The sequence below is a fragment of the Phacochoerus africanus genome, chromosome 2 (assembly GCF_016906955.1).
Source record: "Phacochoerus africanus isolate WHEZ1 chromosome 2, ROS_Pafr_v1, whole genome shotgun sequence".
NCBI lineage: Eukaryota > Metazoa > Chordata > Mammalia > Artiodactyla > Suidae > Phacochoerus > Phacochoerus africanus.
This window is the reverse complement of record NC_062545.1, coordinates 252,079,559-252,102,749: the sequence shown is the minus strand read 5'-3', so window position 1 is coordinate 252,102,749 and position 23,191 is coordinate 252,079,559. Positions and strand designations below refer to the sequence as shown.

Genomic DNA, 23,191 nt, shown 5'->3' with positions numbered 1-23,191 from the left:
AGGCTAGGGGTCTAGTTGGAGCCGTAGCCACTGGCCTACACCAGAGCCACAGCAACGCGGGATCCGAGCCACGTCTGCAACCTACACCACAGCTCACGGCAACGCCGGATCCTTAACCCACTGAGCAAGGCCAGGGACCGAACCCGCAACCTCATGGTTCCTAGTCGGATTCGTTAACCACTGTGCCACAACAGGAACTCCTTTTCTCTCATCTTGAAAGAATGAAGGTGATAAAACTTCCTGTCTAACTTTTGGGGTTGTTGTAAAGATCACAGTATATAGGGGAGAGCCATTTGTAAGTTGCATGCTTTGCAAAGATAAATGGCTTTTATATTCACTAATTTGTCTTTGGTTTATGAATAAATAAACATACAGGAAAACATTGAACAGATATATTTGCATCAAATATGTCTAAAAGCTGGTTCATGTATCTTTAAGGCCAGCATCATGTGGACAAAAGGTATGGATAGGCCACACTGAAAGGAAATAGACATTGAAGACCAACACGGAAATGATTACTCTCATCACTAAAAAAGAAAACGATAAATAATTACCATTTTGCGTCTATTAAATTATCTAAAAATTTCACTTCATAAGGTTTTGGGAAAATTGGTTCATTCATACAATATTGGCGAGTATTAATTGGTACACTCCTTATAGAAGACAAATTACCTATGCATAATAAGAGCTATTAAAATGTTCATTTCTTTTCATTCCTTTGTGTGTATGTTACTATTAGTAATAAGAAAAAGTTGCACAAGGATATTTATTGTAGTGTTGTGACATTAAAAATTGGAAACCATCTCTGTTCTGTGTAATTGGGTAATCATTAAATAATACTATCAGAAGTTTAATATGAAACCATTAAAAATAAAGATGAAGGTTAGTGTTGAAGGCAAAAGATGAAATACTTAAGATATAAAAGAAAATGGAGTTCCCGTCATGGTGCAGTGGTTAATGAATCCGACTAGGAACCATGAGGTTGCGGGTTCGATCCCTGGCCTCACTCAGTGGGTTAAGGATTTGGCTCTGGCGTAGGCTGGCGTAGGTTGGACCCCTAGCCTGGGAAGCTCCATATGCTGCGGGAGCGGTCCAAGAAATGGCAAAAAGACAAAAAAAAAAATATATATATATATATATATATATATATATTTATATATATATATATATATAAAAGAAAATATAAAATTTTAAACTATATCTATGTAAGCAAGCAGAATGTTACAGGGGAAATGGGAAGATGGCAACGGCTGTATTTAGGAAATGGGGCTACAAATCAGTGTTTTGTCTTCTTTTTGAAAGTGTCTTTAATATTACCATATGATTTTAATAACACATAAAATGTAGGAGAAGATACTTTAATTAACAGCTTTCTCCAAGTTACTGTGTCTTGGTGGTCTTGATTCCCACAAACCCTGAAGCCAGTCTGATGGGTCATAACTCTGAGACCTGAAATCTCTCAGCAGACTCAAGGGAAAATTTATTTTCATAGCTAAAGTTCTAAATTTTTACTTAAAGTTCTATGGTAACTCTTAATAATAGTGGCAAATGTGACATGAAACTTAGCAATCGGGTCACTTGGAAAAGATTTTTCTTTGGGCAAATAAACACAGAAGTCAGTTCATGGCTTCATTCTCAAATTTAAAGTAGTTCTCTTAGAATATTCTCTTATATTCTGTTTTCTTCTGTCCTATTTATATTATGAGTCTTATATAATATGTTTCTCTTAGAAATTCTAAGAATAGAGGGGGGAAAAAAGCAAAAAGATGAGAGAGGGGAAATTTACTGGAAATATTGAGGAATAGAAGCTTAAGGATAGAATATGATGTGGTTAGAAGCAATTAAATATTCTGGAACATTTTAGTTTGATTTGGAACAAATGTAAAGACCCAGTAGATATTAATTTTAATGGATCGTTACTTGAAATATTAACCCAGATTATATCTGAATTTCTTCCAGCTTCATAAAATTCTTGGAGATAAGGTGAACAATACTGCTGTAATTGAAAAACAAGTACTAGAACTTTGGGATAGACTGTATCATTCTTGGTTTGTAAAGGTAAGTTATTTTAGCTAAGGATTTTAGCTGTAAACAAATGAAGTCCTTTTATGTTATAGACTCATCGATGAGGTAGGATTGTGTTAATATTGAAAACTTTAAGCTACCAGGTCTTAAACCTTGTTCACTAAAAGTCAGCTTGAATTGATGATTTAATCTCCATGGCAGAAACTGCCAGTCTCTCTGGTTTATCATTACTTCATCCTCTGTTCATTATCAATAGCATCTCATCTTTTAGACCAGATCTGTGCAATAGAAGTATAATGCAAGTCACATATGTAATGCTAATTTTTCTAGTGGCCCCATTAAAAAAAACTAAAACAGGAGTTCTCGTCATGGCGCAACCATGAGGTTGCAGGTTTGATCCCTGGTCTCACTCAGTGGGTTAAGGATCTGGTGTTGCCATGAGCTATGGTGTAGGTTGCAGATGTGGCTCTGGTGTAGGCTGGTGGGAACAACTCTGATTGGAGCCCTGTGCTGGGAACCTCCATATGCCAAAGGTGCAGCCCTAAAAAAGACAAAAAGACAAAAAAACCCACAAAAAAACAAAAAACGAAAACAGGGGAGTTCCCATTGCAGTGCAGTGGAAACGAATCCAACTAGTATCTATGAGGATGTGGGTTTGCTCCCTGGCCTCACTCAGTGGTTCAGGGATACAGCATTGCTGTGAGTTGTGGTGTAGATTGCAGACACGGCTCAGATCTGGCGTTGCTGTGGTTGTGGTGTAGGCTGGAGGCTGTAGCTCTGATTCGACCTCTAGCCTGGGAACCTCCATGTGCTGCGAGTGCGGCCCCAAAAAGCAAAGTAAATAAATAAGATTTATTGGAGTGCAGTTGAACAGGCTTGATTTTAAATGTGAATTTGTTGCTTAGTGACCCATTTGGCATTGTGTGCTTTCGCCCCAGGAGGAGTTGAAGGAACAGTGATGGTTTTTGTGGGTTTGAAATACTGGGAATTAAATCTAACTGGGGAATCTGAGTGGATATCTGCTGAGGAGTCAGAGGATTGGAAAGGTTGTTATCTATTTCTTCTGCTGACTCTGGGGCTTCTGCTTACAAACAAACAGCTTTTACTCTCCTTCACCCCTTTGAGCTTCATTTATGGTCGAGGGAGGTCAGTGTTTTAAAAGCATAGGTTTGTGGGTAAGCGTATTATTTTCTTTACCTCTTTTGCTAGAGCTTAATGTCTTCATTGCATAATGAAGATGGGCATCACCATGCTGTTGGAAAAAGTGTGAGAATGGTAACACATGTAAAAAGAATCTCCTTCTGTTTCTAAATTTTAACTTACCAGTCACTTTGTTTATTCATTGCTCTTTCAAATCTGTTATTCCTGCATTTCTCCAATGTAATTAACTTCCAGATAGACAAGTTAAGATTTCCCGACACTTGCTTCTTTTTCATATTCTGTTTTCCGCTGTTTGACACATAATATTGTATTGGTTTTAGGTGTACTTTTTTATATTCTTATCTTCCCCTTGCTCTCTTTAGCTTGTATGGAAGATTAATAAGGGAGATGAGGAAAGGACAAAAAAAGCAAAAGTGGGAGACCAAGGGAAAGGTTAGAGGGGCCAAAAGGGGTGTGTGTGTGAAAGTATATGCTGTGTTTGTGTTCAGTTGAATATATTGACAATAAAGTGTATTTATAAATATACTTAGGAGGCAAGCACTTAAGCTAGGCTGAGACACAGTAGCTAGACAGTAAACAAACATATATTTTCGATCTTTTGGTGGAGTTCTTAGCTGATTTCTTAAATAATGCGAGGTTTTTCACCTTTGTATACTTAATAAAGTGCTCAAATTCACCTAAAACAAAATAAGGTATTTATTCCTTCTATTCTTTAGGTTAAGATAGAAATTTCATGTCTGAACTCTTCTATTCCATAGAATGTAACGCATTCTGGGAGGCACAAAGGACACAAGATGCATATAAGTCGTCAGAACAGCTGGCTGGGAGACATTCTAGACTGGCAGGATATCGCTTCCTTTGTCCACGAGAACATTGAGACATTTCTATCGGTAAGAAATATTATTTATAGTTAAACTGGACTTAGAAACAAAAACAGAAACTCTAATTCCCAGTTTTCTTCCCACACTTAAAGGCCTTTTGTTACCCTGTTTCAATGCCATGACATTATAGTTTTGAGAATTCTAAATACACTAAAAAGATGTCCAAAAGCCATCGGCCTCAGGTGTAGCCCCCTGATGCCTCCTCTGTGGTTGAAGAGTGAGCAAAAGATGCTGACTCAGGAAAGCACTTGTGATGCTATGACTCTCAGATTCTATGATGGTATCCATCTCCTAGGTTGACTACAATATTCCCAGTAGACCAGGGAGAGGGAGCCGCTTTTCCAGTGGGCACAGCCCTTTGCAAATGGAAATATGACTGGATGGTTAAAGCCTTAGTTTATTATCATCCTTCCTGTCCCTCCTTCATGCACCATCCACCTCTGCCTTGTATTCCAAAGGATCAAAGGCAGTGAGCAACAGCTTGCATGTTGCCAAGGTTTAGGGACTGTTCTCCATTTCGTAGAGTACTTTGGGAGGTATCTCAGCCTATGGTCTTTCACAGAGATGAGAAGACTTTTCTTGTCTTATAATAAACTTGGGACTCATCATGGTAATAAAAGTGGAGGTGTCTAAAGTTATCTTTTTTTTAAATTTAATTTTTATCAAAATAATAGATGACCATAGCTGAAGTAAAAAACGCTTTAAGGTTTTTAATTTTAAAAAGCAATGTTTCCTACTATTCTTTGCTTCCTATTCTTTGCTTCCCTACTTCAGTCTCATTCTCCAGAAAGAGCTCTCAATTCTTTTAGTTTTCCATGTATTTACCTCTAAATTTCGAAAATACTGTTCATGCTGCTCTTCCTTGGTTTTACAATTTTGGGTATTATCTTTTGGCTCCCTACTATGGAGGATGAAGATACAAGGCCTTCAGCATTTCCTTACAGGTCCCTTGGGTTTTTTGGTTGTTTTTTGGTTGCCCATCCCCCCACTCATATTTTCCCTTCCTCCCAATCACCTAATAGCTACAACAGTCTGAAATTAAATCCAGAAATTCATGTCCTTCAATTCTGAGAATTTTATGTTTTGTTTTGTTTTCCCCCAGCCATACCCATGGCATATGGAAGTTCCTGGGCCAGGGATTGAATATGAGCCAGAGGTGCGACCTATGCCACAGCTGCAGCAAGACCAGATCCCTACCTCACTGCGCTGGGCTGGGGATGGAGCCATCACTTCCACAGGGACAAGCCGAATCATTAACCCATTGCACCACAGTGGGAACTCCCGAATTTTATGTTTTTGGCAATTCCTTCCTTCTGTTTTCTCTAGTCCAGTGGCTCTCAGACTTTTTGGTCTGAGGATTCTTAAGAGCTTTTGCTCACTAGAGTTCCATATATATATACTGTATAAGCAGTTCAAACTGAGAACTTTAAAAATATTTAAATATCAATTCACTAAAAAATAATGTCACATATTAACATAAAGAGCATGCTTTTTATGTCTGAAAAATAACCCTTTTCTAAAACAAAAAAAAATGATTTATTGAGAAGAATGGCTTTCTTTACATCTTTGTAAACCCGTTTAATGTCTGGTTGTCATATTTGTTCTTCATATTTCTTTCTTCATTCATTCAAAATATTCTTCAGGAGTTCCCGTCGTGGCGCAGGGGTTAACGAATCCGACTAGGAACCATGAGGTTGCGGGTTCGGTCCCTGTGCTTGCTCAGTGGGTTAAGGATCTGGCGTTGCCGTGAGCTGTGGTGTAGGTTGCAGACACGGCTCGGATCCTGCGTTGCTGTGGCTCTGGCATAGGACGGAGGCTACAGCTCCGATTAGACCCCTAGCCTGGGAACCTCCATATGCCGCAGGAGCGGCCCAAGAAATAGCAAAAAGACAAAAAAAAATATATTCTTCATTCATGAATTTGAATATGAGGAAAATCTAGTCTCACACAGATACATAGATGGAAAAGAGGGGAGTCTTTTATTAACCTTTTCAGATCATTATGACCATTCTTGCACAATATTACACCAGAACTCAACAAATGCTATTTCTTAATGGTTAGTTGCATGTGGAATTCGAAACCATTATCAATGAACTTTTTCTACTCTCTTATATTAAGACATTGATCTGTCTTGGCTCGGAATGGCGCTTGTACCCTTATATGCTTTTACAATATGCACTGGTCATTTGTAATATTGGTTCACTAATTTCTGTGTACATGCTAACTATTGATGCATTTTTGTTTTATGGTATTAAAAAGAATCACACTCTTCAATATCACCACTTATCAGAAAAATTTAAGAAACTGTCTCAGTTCTTGATTGAATTTTTAATTTTTCCTCTCTTACTTAATACCCAACATCTCTGTCTCACTTTCTGAACCTTTCTTCTCAATCCCTTTGAGTGCATAGGAAAATTGATTGCTGTTGGTGACTACCAGTCTACTGTTAATGTATTCAGTTAATTTTTTAAGAGTTACCACAGGGTATTTCCTATCAGTATGACCCAGAAACTATTTAAAAATTTTTTTGATAAAAATTCCAAAATAAATGAATTCCCGAAAATACTGCTTGTCAAAATCACAAGTGTCAGCATTGTTGACTTGTTCCTTAGAATGTGTGGCATTATTCATTCCTTTTTTATCCCACAAGGTCAAACAGTCAATCATGCATATTTTTGTAGGCATCATGAAGATTTTTATGTAAGGAGTTATTGTAAATGAAACCAGCCTGCCAAAGTCCTCTTGTGAAGGCTGAGCTGAGGTTTGCAAGAAATGCCGAGGACAACAAAATATGTCTTTATAAGTGGTACATTTGAGGTAGGAAAGGAATGGATAGGCCTTTCATAGAACAGATGGTATAACTTGAACATATGACAAAAACCAGAGCTTCTGGAAAGGGCACCAGAATAAAGTCAGATGTTAGGAGTTCTAGTCACAGCTCTAATTCTACTTACTAACTTCATGCCCTTGGGCAAGTTTTTAAAAATCTCTGAGCTTCATTTTGTCTATGTATAAAAGATGATATCAACTGCATTATTTCCCTCCCTCCATTGCTGTGAGGTTTATGGGAGCATTTTGAAAACTCTAATGGAAGATGTTTTTCTAATCATCTTGCTTCCATGTTTTTCATTAAGAGGAAAAATAGTCTTTGGGAGGAATAAAACAGACGTTATCATGTTGGAATTAAAGTTCATGAAGAGATAAGAAATGAAAACATGTCAGTGTGCTATATATATTATACATCCTCTTTTAGTAATATTTAACATATAGTAATATATGGTTCTAGTGAACTTACAGGTGATAGATCAAATGAACTCAGAGGTCTGATATAAGGTCTTTTTTTTTTTCTTTATAGGGAAGTTCCCAGGCTAGGGGTTGAATTGGAGCTGCAGCTGCCGGCCTACACCACCTGCGACCTCATAGATACTAGTCGGATTTGTAATCTGCTGGGCCACAACAGGAACTCCCATGGATGATTTTCTATCTGAGGAAAGGTTTTCAGCTGTAGAGCTCTGATCCCATCAGTTCATTTCTTTTGTTGTAATTTTAGCGAAGTCATTGAAGTGATGCTTTTGTATTTGTGGATGATTCTAAGTTGGAGGTGACAAGTAGGGGGAGACAAATGCCTGCACTTGTGATTCTACAAGCTAAATACAACCACAGGTTGCATTCTGACATACTCTCCTGTAGGTATTTTTTTCTATGCATGCCATTTTCACATAGTTATAATCATGCTATGTGTAACATTTTTGTGTCCTGCTTTTTTGTTTTGTTTTGTTTTTTTGTCCACACTTGTGGCATATGGAAGTTCCTGGGCCAGGGATCAAATGTGGGCTGCGGTTGTGACCTACACCACAGTTGTGGCAATGCTGGATCCTTAACCCGCTGCACCACAGCAGGAACTCCTGTGTCCAGTTTTGTTTAAACATAGCATTATGTCATATTTTTCTGAGTTACAGTAGAGAAGTTTTTGATGACCACTTAATGTTATTTGTAGTAGGTTCACCATAATTTTCTTAATTATTTTTCTTACTAATCAGCTTTCAAATATTTTCAAATGATTTTTTTCATTTAAAATAATACTCAGTCTTTGGAATTCACGTTGTGGTGCAGCAGAAATGAATCCTACTAGAAACCACAAGGTTTTGGGTTCAATCCCTAGCCTTGCTCAGTGGGCTAAGGATCCAGCATTGCCGTGAGCTGTGGTGTAGGTTGCTGACGCGGCCCGGATCTGGCGTTGCTGTGGCTGTGGTGTAGGCCGGCAGCTACAGCTCCGATTAGACCCCTAGCCTGGAAACCTCCATACACTTCAGGTACAGCCTTAAAAATGAAAATAAAATAAAATAAAATAATACTCAGTTTTTGTCATTTAAGTTTATGATACTAAAATACCACAGTAAGAGCACACTAGGTAGCTGTAGAATCTTCCTTCCTGAGGATTAGTTCTGATACTCAGTTTTCCCTCCTCATCAGATCTTAGAGTCTCTGTGGATCGTGATGAGCCGGAACGTGAGCCTGCTCTTCACCACTGTCACCACGCTCCTGACCATCCTGTTCTACAGCGGGACTGCCCTCCTCAACTTTGTTCTGTCTCTGGTATGTACACACGGATAAGCACGTGTCACACTTCCTTCCACAGTAAAGTCTGTTCTTGGTTCCACTTGTGTTTCCTTCCCATAGTTTCCAAATGTGGTTTTTTAGGAGACACTGTCCTTTGTTTTGCAGATAATTTTCCTGACCACACTATTTTATCTATTAAGTTCCAGTGATGAGTACTACAAGCCAGTGAAGTGGGTGATAAGCCTGACACCACTATCTCAGCCAGGTCCTTCTTCTAATATTATTGGCCAGTCTGTGGAAGAAGCTATCAGGTAGGGATAAGATAGATTTATGCTGTTCAAACTTCCTTTAGAAACTGCTCACCACGGAAGTCTATTTTTCTGTGTCTTGAACCTTCCTAGTAACATTGAGTGCTAAGCTAGTGACAGACACTGGTGTTTTCAAAATTTTTGTTTGTTCATCTTTTTAGGGCTGCACCCATGGCATATGGAGGTTGTCAGGCTGGGGGTCTAATCAGAGCTATAGCTGCTGGCTTACGCCACAGCCACAGCAACTCCAAAACCAAGCCGTGTCTGTGACCTACCCCACAGCTCACAACAGCGCTGGATCCTTAACCCACTAAGCAAGCCCAGGGATTGAACCCACAACCTCATGGTTCCTAGTTGGATTCGTTTCTGCTACGCCACAATAGGAACTCCTTTTTTTTTTTTTTTTCTTTGAGAGTTTCATGTGAGCAGTGCAAATATTGATAAGAAAAAAATTCAAAATAGTTTCAGGATCCTACTCCCAAGTCTGTGATGTACAAAGGTCTGATGGCCTGTCCCCATCAGCTTTCCATCCCCAGGCTCTTTCTCCCGCTCCTGATCATCGTGTGCTTTGCTCAGGGGAATCCCCTCCTCAACCACACATATACCTCACCTTCTCTCAGAACCTTCCATGCATTCTCAGGAATTCTAGCATTGCCCAGGAAGGAGAGTGGGTGGTCTTCCTGTTTCTTCTCCTCCTTCTGCAGCGGGCTATGCCCTCTGCAGGGAGTAGTTTGGATACCAGGAATGCAAAATTTTTGGTTTCTTCCAAGTCACAGGGTCTGTGTGCATTGCAGGTTTTGACCAGAAATTTCCATCATGTCTTTTGGTATCCATGTATTACAGGCTTGATTTCTGAATGAGATGATTCTGCAACTTTTATTCTTCATAGGATCTTTTCAACTCACTGGCCCTCTTTTCTTTTTCCTCTTCATCATTTTAGGTAGGGAGAGGCATTTTGAAGCCCTGTCCCAGCTCCCTTCCCAGCCTCTGTCCCTCATTGCTCTTAACTCATTAATGAGACTACTGCATTTTTATTTCTTATGAATAGCAACTCAAATTAAATCCTCATGTTTTCCATTACAGCTCCTTTTTCTAATAAGTTGTTAGGTGGTCTAAAGCTTCTCTTGAAGAAGAGCTTCTCTTCTCAGCTGGCATTTCTCTTTCCACATACTTTTAAGAAAATTCAGAGTTCCTGCTGTGGTGCAACGGGATTTGGCAGCATCTTAGGAGCACTGGGACGCAGGTTCGATCCCTGGCACAAGTGGGTTAAGGATCTGGCATTGCCACAACTGTGGCTTAGGTCAAAACTCTAGCTCGGATCTGATCCCTGGCCTGGGAACTCCATATGCTGCAGGGAGGCCAAAATGATAATTACTTGGAACTAGTCTTTGACAGAAATCTTGATTTGACTGGATAATTCTGACGGTTCTTGACTTATTTTTTCATCATGTTCATGTAACAACTGGTGGAGATGCCACTTTGATCTTTGGAAGACCTTGGGTTACATTCAAATAGCATGCATGAACCTAAAATATATTTCCCTGGAAACTTTCCTGGGTTTTCTTCGTTTGTCCTACTAGCCTTTATTGGACAGCAAGTAGAATCAAAAAGCTGTTAGCCAGTTTCTAAGGTATCCACATGGGACCATTCATGTAAAGATTCCAAGTTTGGGAGTTTATTAACTAATTAACAGCTTTTAGAGTGAAATTATCCTCAGGAAAGTTACTTGCTTTAGTTAGCATCCTCTTCAAGCCTGTTTGACCTTTAATTATCATCTTTATTAATCTAGCAATAGATTATCTAAGTGACATCTGTCTGACTCAGAAACGTTTATGCATATGCTTTACCACCAAGGAAAAATAACTTTCTCTCCTCCTAAAAGGCTAAAGCTATTGAATCAATCATATCAAAGGCTGCTGTAACCCTCAAGCCGTTGTGGCTTAAGCCAAGTTTTCCAGTAAAATATCTGCCTTATCCATAAAGAACTTTAAGAAAGATACTTCATTTTCCTGAAGTAACCTTTATTAGCACTGCCAGCCATTCTCCCACTATGTGTCATCAAGTCATCTTTTTTTCATACCGAAGATGTTGCCTCCTTTGTTTTAAACAGTATTCTTTAATGTCCTGGTTGCTTGGAGTTGGTATGCTGAGCTGTGATTGGCACCTTGGTCCAGCTGATTGAGAGCTCTCATCCATCTGGTATACCGTGATGCTTTCTAACAGGAGGAGCTGGTTGTGGCAGAAGATGATGAATTAAATTTGTGGTATTGTTAAGACTTTTCAAATGGATGTATGAGCCTGGCAGCTACAAATTTAGATCTTTGGTTTAGGAGGGAATTTGAGATTAGAGAGAAAGCAGTCCTCTACAGAGACATGAGGAAATATATGTCTTTTTACAGGTTACATTTGCCTTATCTTCTTGGGATTGTAACAGATGTGCTGTAACAGTAGCCCATGTCTTGGTTCCAAAATCTACTCATACAAAAGTGACTCATTTTATTTTATTTTTAATATGGAACAAAATTTAACAACCCTGAGTACCATAAATGTAATCCTAATCATTTTCAAAGTTGGTAGATTTTTGTGAATCTGAAAAATATGACAGACAAGATAGCTTGTTATAGTCTGGGCCATTTTTCTAACTACCACTGTATCAAGTTATATAAGTTATAAATTGTAATTCAGGATGATCTTTTGCAGTCTGAGTGCTTTTTATTTCTTTATTGGGTCAAATTCAAGATTTAGAATACACAGTTTGATTACATAGATGCCTCTGAAATACTTTCTCATACACGTAAGATAAATAGCGAGTTCTGGTTTTACAAGCTCCTGACAAGGTTTTCATTCTTAGGATTGCATTCAAGATAGAATATGTTTCTTCATGGAAAAAGATTTTAAGAGGAAAAATACTATGCAAATGATTATGAATATACAATTATAATGTCCTGAGAGTGTAGGTTAGTCTATAAATTATCAGTGATAGCAGGTTTTATAGGCCTCAGTCTTAGTTGCCATCAATGTTGCAGATAAGTGGGAATTATTAAATACATTTTATACGATCCAGTAATAAGTTAAAAGTGGAATTGAAATTGGGAGTTAACTGCATGTCCAGACAGTGAAAGTGTCTTGGGGAATTCCTGCTGTGGCACAATGGGTTAAGAATCCGACTGCAGCGGTTCAGGTTGCAGTGGAGATGCAGGTTCCGCCTTCTGCCCAGTGCAGTGGGTTAAAGGATCTGGCGTTGCAGTTGCTGCAGTTTGGATTTGTTCCCTGGCCCTGGAACATCCATAAGCTGTGGGAGTGACAATAAAAAGGAAAAATGTCTTTGTTTTTCAAGCTTTGCCTTCTGAAGTATGTGGCTGCTTGATAATCACTGTCTCATTGAATCCTGAACCTTAGTTATTTTTCTCCACTCTGAATAAGTATTCTTCTAAATTGAATACATTTGTGACTGGGTTTTCATTTCATGATTTTTTGAGTTAGTGGCATGCATCCCTTACTTCCAAACCATTTTCCTCCACTTAGAGCATGTTGTGTCCTGAATGTTTGCATCACACCCTTCTTCCCCGATGCTCCATCCTGCTTGCTCTGGTGGAGATATTGCACATTACTAAGTTGCATGTTGTCACGGCCTCAGTGCAATTTAGTGTGTGTGATATTTTCACATGAGTGCATGCACACGGGTATGGCTCTTGCTTGTGGGATTACAGCTTTTCAGGGCCGGAGGGAGTCCTGGTGAATTAGATGGGAGTATGTACCCTGAGATTTTCATGTGGAAAATGAACTTGCTTCCCATCACTACCCCCCAGTTTTGCAGAATTAAAAGTATTTAAGTTTAAAAAAGTAAATCAGGAGTTGCCGTTGTGGCGCAGTGGTTAACAAATCTGACTAGGAACCATGAGGTTGCAGGTTTGATGCCTGCCCTTGCTCAGTGGGTTAACGATCCGGCGTTGCCGTGAGCTGTGGTGTGGGTCGCAGACGCGGCTCGGATCCCGCGTTGCTGTGGCTCTGGCGTAGGCCGGGGGCTAAGGCTCCGATTCGACCCCTAGCCTGGGAACCTCCATATGCCACGGGAAGCGGCCCTAGAAAAGGCAAAAAGACAAAAAACCATAAATAATAAATAAATAAAATGATGGTTTAAAAAAAAAAAGTAAATCAACATCGATTATTTAGTGAATCAGTATTACCAGGTTTTACTTTGAGCAAATTAAATATTCATTGGAAAGAAATTCTTGTGGATTTAAGTATATAAAAGTTTTGTTTAAATTAAAATGTACAAGAAAGAGTTTAAAGGTATAAGAAAATATATTTTCATTTATTTGAAGAGATCCTTCTCACCACTGGACTAGACAGGCATAATCTCTTAAGCATATTTGGGAAAATTAGCTAGAGTTATTCAGAAATAACTAAGTCATTAAATATAATGCCTTTTTCACCTACTTGATTAAAGATCGGTCTAAACTTTTGCCTCAAGTTTTCAAGGGAAATGACCTTTAAAAACTTTGCCTTGTATTTAGTTTCTTGTTGTGGTGCTTTAAAAATTGTTAAATTCATTTTAATAGGCTTATAATAGAACTAGTGTTGAGATATACATGTTTGCTGTTGCCTATGTAACTGAAACAACCTCTTGGTGATTTTTTTAGTTAGCACTAGAGTATGTATCCATGAACGTAGACATTGTCAAAGACAGAAATCCATTATTAATTATATAAAACTACTGCCAAGGACTCCCCATGATTTGATGTGATGCTACTGTCATGTATGCTTGTGTGTGTGACTCACTGTTATTTCCAGCGGGGACGGAAGGCTTCCGTGGAAGCAGCTCCTCCTGAGCCCCTCAGCAGCATATAGGTCTGTGTGCACGTGGTGACCATTCCCCTCTGGAACGGGAAACCCAGTGTCAACTAGGTTTCTGCACATTTCACTGTGGGGCAGGGTCTCTGGGGTGGCTGGTGAATCGGGAAAGGGAGGGAGCTGTAGCTTCTAGAGAGAGCTTAGGTAGTAGTAATGAAGGGAGCTGGCGGATCCTTTTCCCGATTTTATTTTATATGCTGTGTCTCTGGAGATGGCTGCCCTCTGCCCTGGCTTACCTTCTACTTGAGGTACAGCGTGTCACACAGAGGGCAGACTGCTGCTGTTCTGTGTCAGTAGATAATCGTGTTGTCCCCTAGGGGAATGATAGTCTAATGTCTTCCTATCTGACCTTTAGAAAGAAAAGTGGGTGGAACCGGTGTAACGAAATGTTGGGAGTGGGCAGAATTTGGTTGTAGGCTTTTTCTCTGCTTTTTTTTCTTTCCTCTTTCCTTAGATTGTGCTTCCTACTTGTGAGTAGTCTAGGGCCCTACATACCTGAGGGAACAGAGTTTCTTTCATTTCTTTTTATTAATTTATTTATTTGTCTTTTTAGGGCCTTAAGTGTGGCATATGGAGGTTCCCAGGCTAGGGGTCTCCATTGGAGCTGTAGCTGCCAGCCTGTCACAGTCACAGCAACTCGAGCCAAACCACATTTGTGACCTACTTCACAGCTCATGGCAATGCCAGATCCGTAACCCGCTGAGCCAAGCCAGGGATCAAACCTTCGTCCTCATGGATATTAGTCGGATTCGTTACTGCTGAGCCATGAAGGGAACTCCTGCACAGACCTTTTTGACTGGTTTTTCATTCTCTCCACCTTCCTCCTTGCTTCAAATCTCACTCCATTAAAGCAGGTCATCTTATCAAATCCTGAGTGGTCTGGCTGGTTCTCTCTCACTCAGTTTAGAAAAGTAACATGAGTAACATGGCATTGCTGTGGCGTAAGTAGGCCATCGGCTACAGCTCAGATTTGACCCCTAGCCTGGGAACCTTCGTAGGCCACGAATGTGGCCCTAAAATAAAAGACCACAAAATTAAAAAAAAAGTAACAAAGGAGTTCCTGTCGTGGCGCAGTGGTTAACGAATCCGACTAGGAACCATGAGGTTGCGGGTTCGGTCCCTGCCCTTGCTCAGTGGGTTAACGATCCGGCGTTGCCGTGAGCTGTGGTGTAGGTTGCAGACACGGCTCGGATCCCGAGTTGCTGTGGCTCTGGCGTAGGCCGGTGGCTACAGCTCCGATTCAACCCCTAGCCTGGGAACCTCCATATGCCTCGGGAGCGGCCCAAGAAATAGCAACAACAACAACAACAACAAAAAAGACAAAAGACAAAAAAAAAATAGAAAACTTTTGAAAAAAGTAAGTTTCATCTTAGCATTTATAAAGACAGAGAGCTGGTTAACAGTTACAATCCTAATGAGTCATTTGCACTCAATTCAAGCCTCTAGGAGTTAGGTACATAGTTCTGTAAAGGAAGCTTGGCCACTCACACCTTTAAGTGCCCTAAGGAATCATTATGCAAGTGCTTATTAGGGAAAAACCTGGACGAAAAGCTGATTGTGTATGAACTTGGAACTCTTTTCACAGACAGGTATGCTTAGGCGAGACGTAACCAGATGGGATGCCCTATGGCCTGCCTTCCAGAAGAGGGGACTCCTCCCCGTCACATGTGGCATGGGACAGGGGAATGTCTGTGGGATTCTGGCAGTGGAAGGTCTCTCAGTGAGGACCTGTTAGAACTGGGAAGCTGTCAACCCAGGGGCTCTGCTGGTGGCATCCACTGAGAGCCAGACTGACTGAGCTACCAAGACAGGGGGAAGAGAAGCTCCTCCTGAGTCTCCTGGATTTGATTCTCTTCCATTGCTGAGTGCTGCAAAGGCCTGGAGATGGAGTTAGAGAACCAGTCAATCACCTTTAAAGAGTCACTGGAAAGAGAGGTCCTAGAAGGCAGCACAGGCAAATAGTCTTCCACTGAGAGGAGAGGATTGCAGTGGAGAGTGGAGGAAAACTATGTTATATGCATGCCAGATGGTGACCTTGGTACAGGTTGTCTGTAAATTTCTACAATAGGTGCTGGATCATAGGGCTGTGATCCCTTATAAAGGGAAGGGTAATTTCTGGTGGCACCCAGCGCAGGTCATGCACATCCACCCTTAGAAAATGGCTCAAGTCAGAGCTTTTGTGATTTTCGCAAGGAATTTGATGAAGTGTATTGTAATGTCTTTCTTTGATAGCAAGACAGGAATAATGCTCACTGAATCTAAGTATCCAGAAAATGTTGATCAGTGGGCTGATATCAATGAGTGACTGAAATGAGAGAATGATCTTTCATTGGTCTGATTGTAAGGAATATTCTTACACTGATTAAACTTGATTTCTGGTAATGGATCTGTTCTCCATGACATTAGTTATGTGCTAGAAAGAGTTTTATTTCATCGTGAGAGTGACTTATTCCTAGCAATCTCGAATTACCTGAGAGGTAAGTGATTATATAGTCAGATTTGGGGATTTTATTGCTCATACAGCTTAATCAGTACCTTCAATTTAAAATAACACAACACTTTGTGACATGTTACTTGCACTCTTAGCATTGCCATACCCTGTCCTACTTTGGCACAAAGCAAATTATATTCCCCAGAACTGAGGGAGAAAAGGGAAATGTACTGTGTGCATTATTTTTAGCCTTACTGCAATACTAATTTGTAATGATACAATTATAATAACACCAACCTAAGTGATTATTGTGCAGCAAGCACTAAGCCTAGCATTTTATTATTTTATTTTATTTTGTTTTAAGGGCCCCCACCCATAGCATATGGAATGTCCCAGGCTAGGGGTCTAATTGGCGCTATAGCTGCTGGCCTGCACCACAGCCACAGCAACGTGAGATCCAAGCTGCATACGTGACCTACACGACAGCTCACAGTAATGCCAGATCTCTAATACACTGAGTGAGGCCAGGGATCAGAGCCACATCCTTATGGATACTAGTCAGGTTCATTATCGCTGAACCACAACAGGAACTCCAAGACTAGCATTTTTGTTTTTGTTTTTGTTTTCTGATTTTTAGGGCCGCATCCGAGGCTAGGGGTGTAATCGGAGCTACAGCTGCCAGCCTATGCCAGAGCCACAGCAACACCATATCCAAGATGCATTTGCGACCTACACCACAGCTCATGGCAACGTTGGATCCTTAACCTACTGAGCAAGGCCAGGGGTCAAACCTGCAACCCCATGGTTCCCAATGGGATTGGTTTCTCCTGTGCCACGATGGGAACTCTCCAAGCCTAGCACTTTAATTGCATTATTGTTACTGTTGTTTTTCTTTTTGGCTGTTCCTGTGGCCTATGGAAGTTTTGGGGCCAGGGATCAAACCCTTAGCACAGCAACAACCCATGCTACAGCAGTAACAACGCCAGGTCCTTAACCTGCTGAGCCACAGAGGAACTCCCTAATTGCATTATTAATCTTCATAATAACACTATGAGGTGAATGCCATTATCACTATTTTACAATTGAGGGCGAGACTGAGAAACATTTCATGGTGTTCAAGATCAGGTTGCAAATAAGTGACAGACTGGAATTCCAAAGCCGCTGGTGACAAAGCCAGAACTATTTCAGGTTTTGTGACTCCCAATGTCCTGTTATTTCTACCAAATCCATATGCTTTTATTTCTCCTTCCTTAACATTTCTCTTTCATTTATTGCATTTTCTTGTTTCCCTCCTCACTGCTACTCCTTTAGTTTCTGAGTCTCCTAACTACTAGGCCTTTGGCCTCCAGTCTCCTTCCTTTTAGTCCATCCTCTACCCTAACGTGCTGAGTAGTCACTGTGTGCCAGCACCAAATTATGTGATTTGCATATGTTATTTCATTGATTCTCTGTTAGGAACCCTCATTCGTCCAGAAAAGAGACCTTTGGTGAGATATCAAGTAAATCTGTAAAACTGGAAGGGTGCTTCAGTTAAAAAAAAAAAAAAGTCAACATAATGAGGGCTTGAGTTATTCCAGGTGAGGAGGCAAGAACAACCCTCAAAATTGTTGGCTCTCTGTACCAGGTCACTCTGGAGAACTAACTCCCAGTCCACACACCCAGCTCATTGAAGGCCAGAGTGGGACCCATAGGTTCTATACACACACTCTGAGCACATACGTGGCTTGTCTCATTTCTCACCCCACACTGCCCACTGTCCTCATGTTCTTCCTCTGTTTTTCAGAGCACTTCACTGTAATTGTATAAGACCCCAGTTTGTTGCAGTGGATATACTGAGCTCCAATCTCCTCTTGGAAGTGGTCAGCTAGGATAACCATGATCGAATCAAGGCCCTGTCCAGGACCAGATGCAGCTGTAATATAGCCCAAGCTTCTTTTGGGTGGTCTCTTGACTTTGAAAGCTGTTAAGTACGTGACTGACCTGCATGAGAATTTCTTAGTAATTTGTAACAGAAATCTGGACACCAGAAATGATACTCACCCAACATCTTGGCCTTGAGTGAGCTGAGTTCCTGGATTGGGAGTCAGTGTACCAGGAAGCATAGATAGCTCCAGCAATTTCCAGAAGGGTTTTCTTGCCTTTCAACTATGGGTAGCTCAGGTTCATTCATATCACCTTCATTTTGATCTTTTTTTTTTCTTCTCATTTTTCAAAAAAACATACTGTACTTAGAGTTTAACAGACTTAACCTGGGTTCTGACCAGGAGTTTCTTTTCTGCATGGATGAGGAGACGCAAAAGGAAATCAATGAAATAACATATGCAAAGCAAGTAACACAGTGCTTGGCAGATGATGGGTTGTATAAGTTTACTATTGCTGCATAACAAATTACCATGAACTTAGTGGCTTAAACAACACAGACTTTTTACTTTACAGCTCTGCCGGTTGGAAATCTTAAAATCAAGGTATCAGTAGGACTGCATTTTTTCTGGAGGCTTTAGGGGAGAGTACATTTTCTTGTCGTCCCAGCTTCTAGAGACTGCCCACATTCTTCAGCTTATGGTCCCTTCCTCTGTCTTCAGTGCCACCAGCATTGCATCTTCAAATCTCTCTTTCTCTCTGAACCTTTTTTCTTTTTGGTCTTTTTGCCTTTTCTAGGGCTGCTCCCACGGCATGTGGAAGTTCCCAGGCTAGGGGCCTAATTGGAGCTGTAGCCGCTGGCCTACGCCAGAGCCACAGCAATGTGGGATCCAAGCCGCGTGTGCGACCTACACCACAGCTCATGGCGACGCCGGATCCTTAACCCACTGAGCAAGGTCAGGGATAGAACCCGCAACCTCACGGTTCCTAGTTGGATTTGTTAACCACTGCGCTATGATGGGAACTCCTCTCTCTGAAACTCTACTTCTAGCCTCATGTCTCCTTCCCCTACTCAGACTCGCCTGCCTTTCTCTTTTTCTAAGTTTTTTTTTTGTTTTTTTTTTTGAGATATACAGTTCACATGCATAAAATTCACCATAAAGTGTACAATTCAGTGGTTTTTAGTATATTCAATTTGGTTAACCATCACATTCTCTAATATTAGCACCTCCTCCCTCTTATAAAGACTTTCGTGATTACATTGGGCCTCCCAGTGTAAGTAGTCCAGGATAACCTCCCCATCTCAGCATTAATCACATCTGCAGGGCCTCTTTTGCCATGTAAGTTAACATATTCACAGCATTAGGATGCAGACATTATTGTGGGGCCGTTTTTCAGACTGACATCTGGGTCCTCAGCAAGTGGTAGTTTCTCTTGACCTTACCTTCTCAACTCTGATACACTAAGCTCTGAGGCACAAACTTCTAGAGTCTTTATCATCATCAAGCTCCTCTGAGTGCTAATCAAGTATACTGATCTCAGGAAATCTGATAACAGTAATACCAGTAGAAGCTACTGTTTATTGAGCACCTACTATGTGCCAGGAGTTGAATTGCTCTTTCTGCCAGCATCCACCCACATAATACCTCAAGTGTGAAGTTAAGCCTTGTACCTTGAGGAGATGTGGTGTGTGATGCAGCAGGTGGTAACTTCTGGCTGCATGTCCGTGGACTGTAGGTGTTCTCTGAATGGAGAGAGAAAAACAATTGCTAATGTTTCTTAAAAAGTTAGACAGGTACCATATGACCCAGTATCTTCACTCCAAAGTATTTACTGCAAAGCAGTGAAAGCATATATCCAAAACTTGTGCTTAAATGTTCATAGTAGTATTTTACACAATAGCCCCAAACTGGAAACAGCCCAAATACCCATCAACTGGTGAATGGATAAACAAATTGATAATATCCCTATAATGGGATACTACTCAGCAGTGATGAACCTCAAAAGCATTATAGTAGGTAAAAGAAACTAAACACAAAAAGCTACATAATGACAGTGGGAATGTGCTTGACTATTGAACTGTCCACTTAAAAATGGTTAAACGGTGAGTTTCCTTCATGGCTGAGTGGTTAAGGAACCCAACTAGGATCCATGAGGGTATGGGTTTGATCCCTGGCCTTGCTCAGTGGGTTAAGGATCTGACGTCGCCATGGGCTGTGGGGTAGGTCGCAGACATGGCTCAGATTTGGCATTGCTGTGACTGGCATAGACTGGCAGCTGTAGCTCCTATTTGACCCCTAGCCTGGGAACTTCCATATGCTGTGGGTGTGGCCCTAAAAAGCAAAAAAAAAAAAAAAAAAGTTAAATGGTAAGTTTCATTTTATGTATATTTTACCATAGTTTTTTAAGAAAGGTATGTAGCAAGCATATGATTCCGTTAATAAGAATTTCTAAAAAAGGCAGTGTAGTAACGGAAAGCCTATCTAGTGGCTGTCAGAGACCAGGTTCCGGGAGGGATTCACTATAAAAGGGCATGAGGAAACTTTTTGGCAGGATAGAAGTGTTCTATATTTTGATTCTAGTAGTAGTTGTGCAACTGTATGCATTTGTCAAAATTTGCTGAATTATATACACTTAAAGTTAGTGAGTTTTATTTTTTGTTTGTAAGTTACAATTGAGTAAAACTGAATACAGAAAAAAAAGAAGAGAAAAAATGGCTAGGAATTTGAGGAGTTAAAAAGTTCTTAGTAAATTATTAGGTATTTCCTCTGTTTTTTTGTAAAGCTGTGTGCCTGATTGTAATAAGTGTGAGGGGAATATATTGTCCTGTCTTCCCTCATTGGGGTGCATGAAAATGTGCAGTTACTGCAAACAATAGATAGTGCATTTAGAATGCACAAAACTACTTAAAAGTTGCCTTACTGAGAGTATTACCAACAGCCAGTATTCCCAGCGGTAGAAGAAAGGGAGACTGTTTTCCTACAAGTGATTCTTTTTTTAATTGGGCTTTGCTTACTTGCCACCTAGAGGGTGATTCAGTTGTGATAGTTCCATTGCACTTGGATGTTAACTTGTTTTTGACTTAAAAATTTTTAAATACCATAAGGTATATCAAAGTATCACACGTATATCTTTTCTCACCAGGCCCCCTCCCCGTTCTAGTCCGATTCTGTACTTTTTTTCTTAGCCTTTGTTCTCATTAATCCCTTCATGATATTTGATATTGTTATTACCTCATTCTCAAAAGCTTCTTTCTCCCTTGATCTCTGGGAATAGTATCCTCTAGTGATTCTTCCTAGTAGAGAAGTGATTTCATTATCTCTTTGGCTGCTGTGTCTTTGTCCTTAGGTGCCTCATGCAGACATAGCTCATTGGCCCATTTTTTTTAGGTTTGCAGCGAGGGATATCTTACCCTTTCCTATGATTAGTCTTTTTGGGTGCATCTCCAATCTCTTGTCTCAAGTTCTCTATTAAGCCTTATCTCTTATTTCCAGCTACCTCCAGGGTATTTTATCATCCTTTTTTGACAGAACATTGTCCAAACTAAACTCCCTTTTCCTCCATGTCTTCTCCCACTCTGTGGTTCCTGGTGACTTTGAGACACTGCCATTCTTTCTCTCTCAGATTTAAAAACTGAATCTGTTATGTTCTCTTTTTCTTTCATGTCTTCTGTTCAGTTACTGTTCAGATCTTTTATATTTCCTGTGGGCTGTCTGTCTTCTTCTGTCTTGTCTTTTTGATACCTCTTTAGTCTGTGTCGTTATTGTCAGAGGTCATATGGCATCTTTAAAATGTTCTTGAGTGAAAGCTTCTGGTCAGTATGGCAAGGTTTCACGATTTGGGGAGCCACTTTGTCACCAAATCCATGCCCCAGAACCCTATGAAATGGCTGAATTAGTAGGTGCCAGAGTTTGACTTTGCGCTCATTGTACGCCTCCGTGGGATGCTTTGGAAAAGTGTGGTCCTTTTTTGTGTACAGTATCACTTTTGCTGCCACCGTTTCTGCTTTTTCAATTACAGACAGCTTTTCCTTCCCTCCTGAGTATGTGAATGTGTCTCCTATGCACCCTGCAGATTCCTGGTTTTTGTAATTTTGTGATATCTTGGGATAACTTAAGGTTTGCTGCCTTTGTGTTTTCTCCGAGCAGTTCCTTATTTCTCTTCCTTACACAGTGCCGCCTTAATCTTCCAACTGAAGCAAACATGAAGCACCTGAGATTTTCCTGCGCTTCATCTCTATTAATCACTGAATATGTGTGTCTGTTTTTACCCTGCTTGTATTTTCCTCTCTGATTTTACTTTGTAGTTTGTAAGTTTTGTTTTGTTTTTGTTTGTTTTTTGTAAATTCTCTCCCAGTGACCTGCATACTTTGATAACATTTGTAGAACGAACTTTGTAGTTTTAGTTGCCTGATTGAAGAGACATGGGAACATTTTGTGAACAAGAGAAGAACTGTTAGGAATTCCCGTCATGGCTCAGTGGTTAATGAATCCGACTAGGAACCATGAGGTTGCGGGTTCAATCCCTGGACTCTTTCCGTGGGTTAAGGATCCGGCGTTGCCATGAGCTGTGGTGTAGGTCGCAGACGCGGCTTGGATCTGGCGTGGCTGTGGCTGTGGCTGTGGCGTAGGCTGGCATCTGTAGCTCCCATTAGACCCCTATCCTGGGAACCTCCATATGCTGCAAGTGCAGCCCTAAAAAGCAAAAAAAAAAAGAAGAAAAGAAAAAAGAAAGACTGTTATATTATCCTTCACTTGCTCTTCCCAAAAAGGAGGACTGGCCACAGCCTGGGTGTCTCAGAATTTAACTACATCCTCAGAAATGTGATATTCACACTTACTTTTCTATTTATTTTGGTGGCGGGTGAACAATCTACTTCAGAAGTGAAGAATTAATGGGTTATTTCAGTCAATAGGGTATTTGAAGGAGTTTTGTTTCAATTATCCTTCATCAGAGAAATTTAAAGAACCTTTTAGCAGATCTGTTTGAAGCTTTCAGTGTAAGAGTTTTATGTTTATAAAATGAAAACAACATTCTCAGGCCATTGGAAAATTGAAGCTATTATTAGATTTGGAATAAAATCACCAGAACCTAGAAAAACTGATTTTTTT

At 40.4% G+C, this 23,191-nt stretch overlaps 1 protein-coding gene across 2 annotated transcripts in view; it reads left to right on the top strand.

Annotated features, from left to right (window-relative positions):
* Positions 1-23,191, top strand: part of TMEM245 (transmembrane protein 245) — a 93,878-nt gene that overhangs the window by 52,383 nt on the left and 18,304 nt on the right. For both annotated transcript variants that reach the window (XM_047768113.1, XM_047768112.1), the window contains 4 exons: positions 1,960-2,058; positions 3,945-4,076; positions 8,541-8,663; positions 8,793-8,938. In XM_047768113.1, coding sequence (XP_047624069.1) covers positions 1,960-2,058; positions 3,945-4,076; positions 8,541-8,663; positions 8,793-8,938 — 500 coding nt within the window. The remainder of the gene's footprint in view (positions 1-1,959; positions 2,059-3,944; positions 4,077-8,540; positions 8,664-8,792; positions 8,939-23,191) is intronic.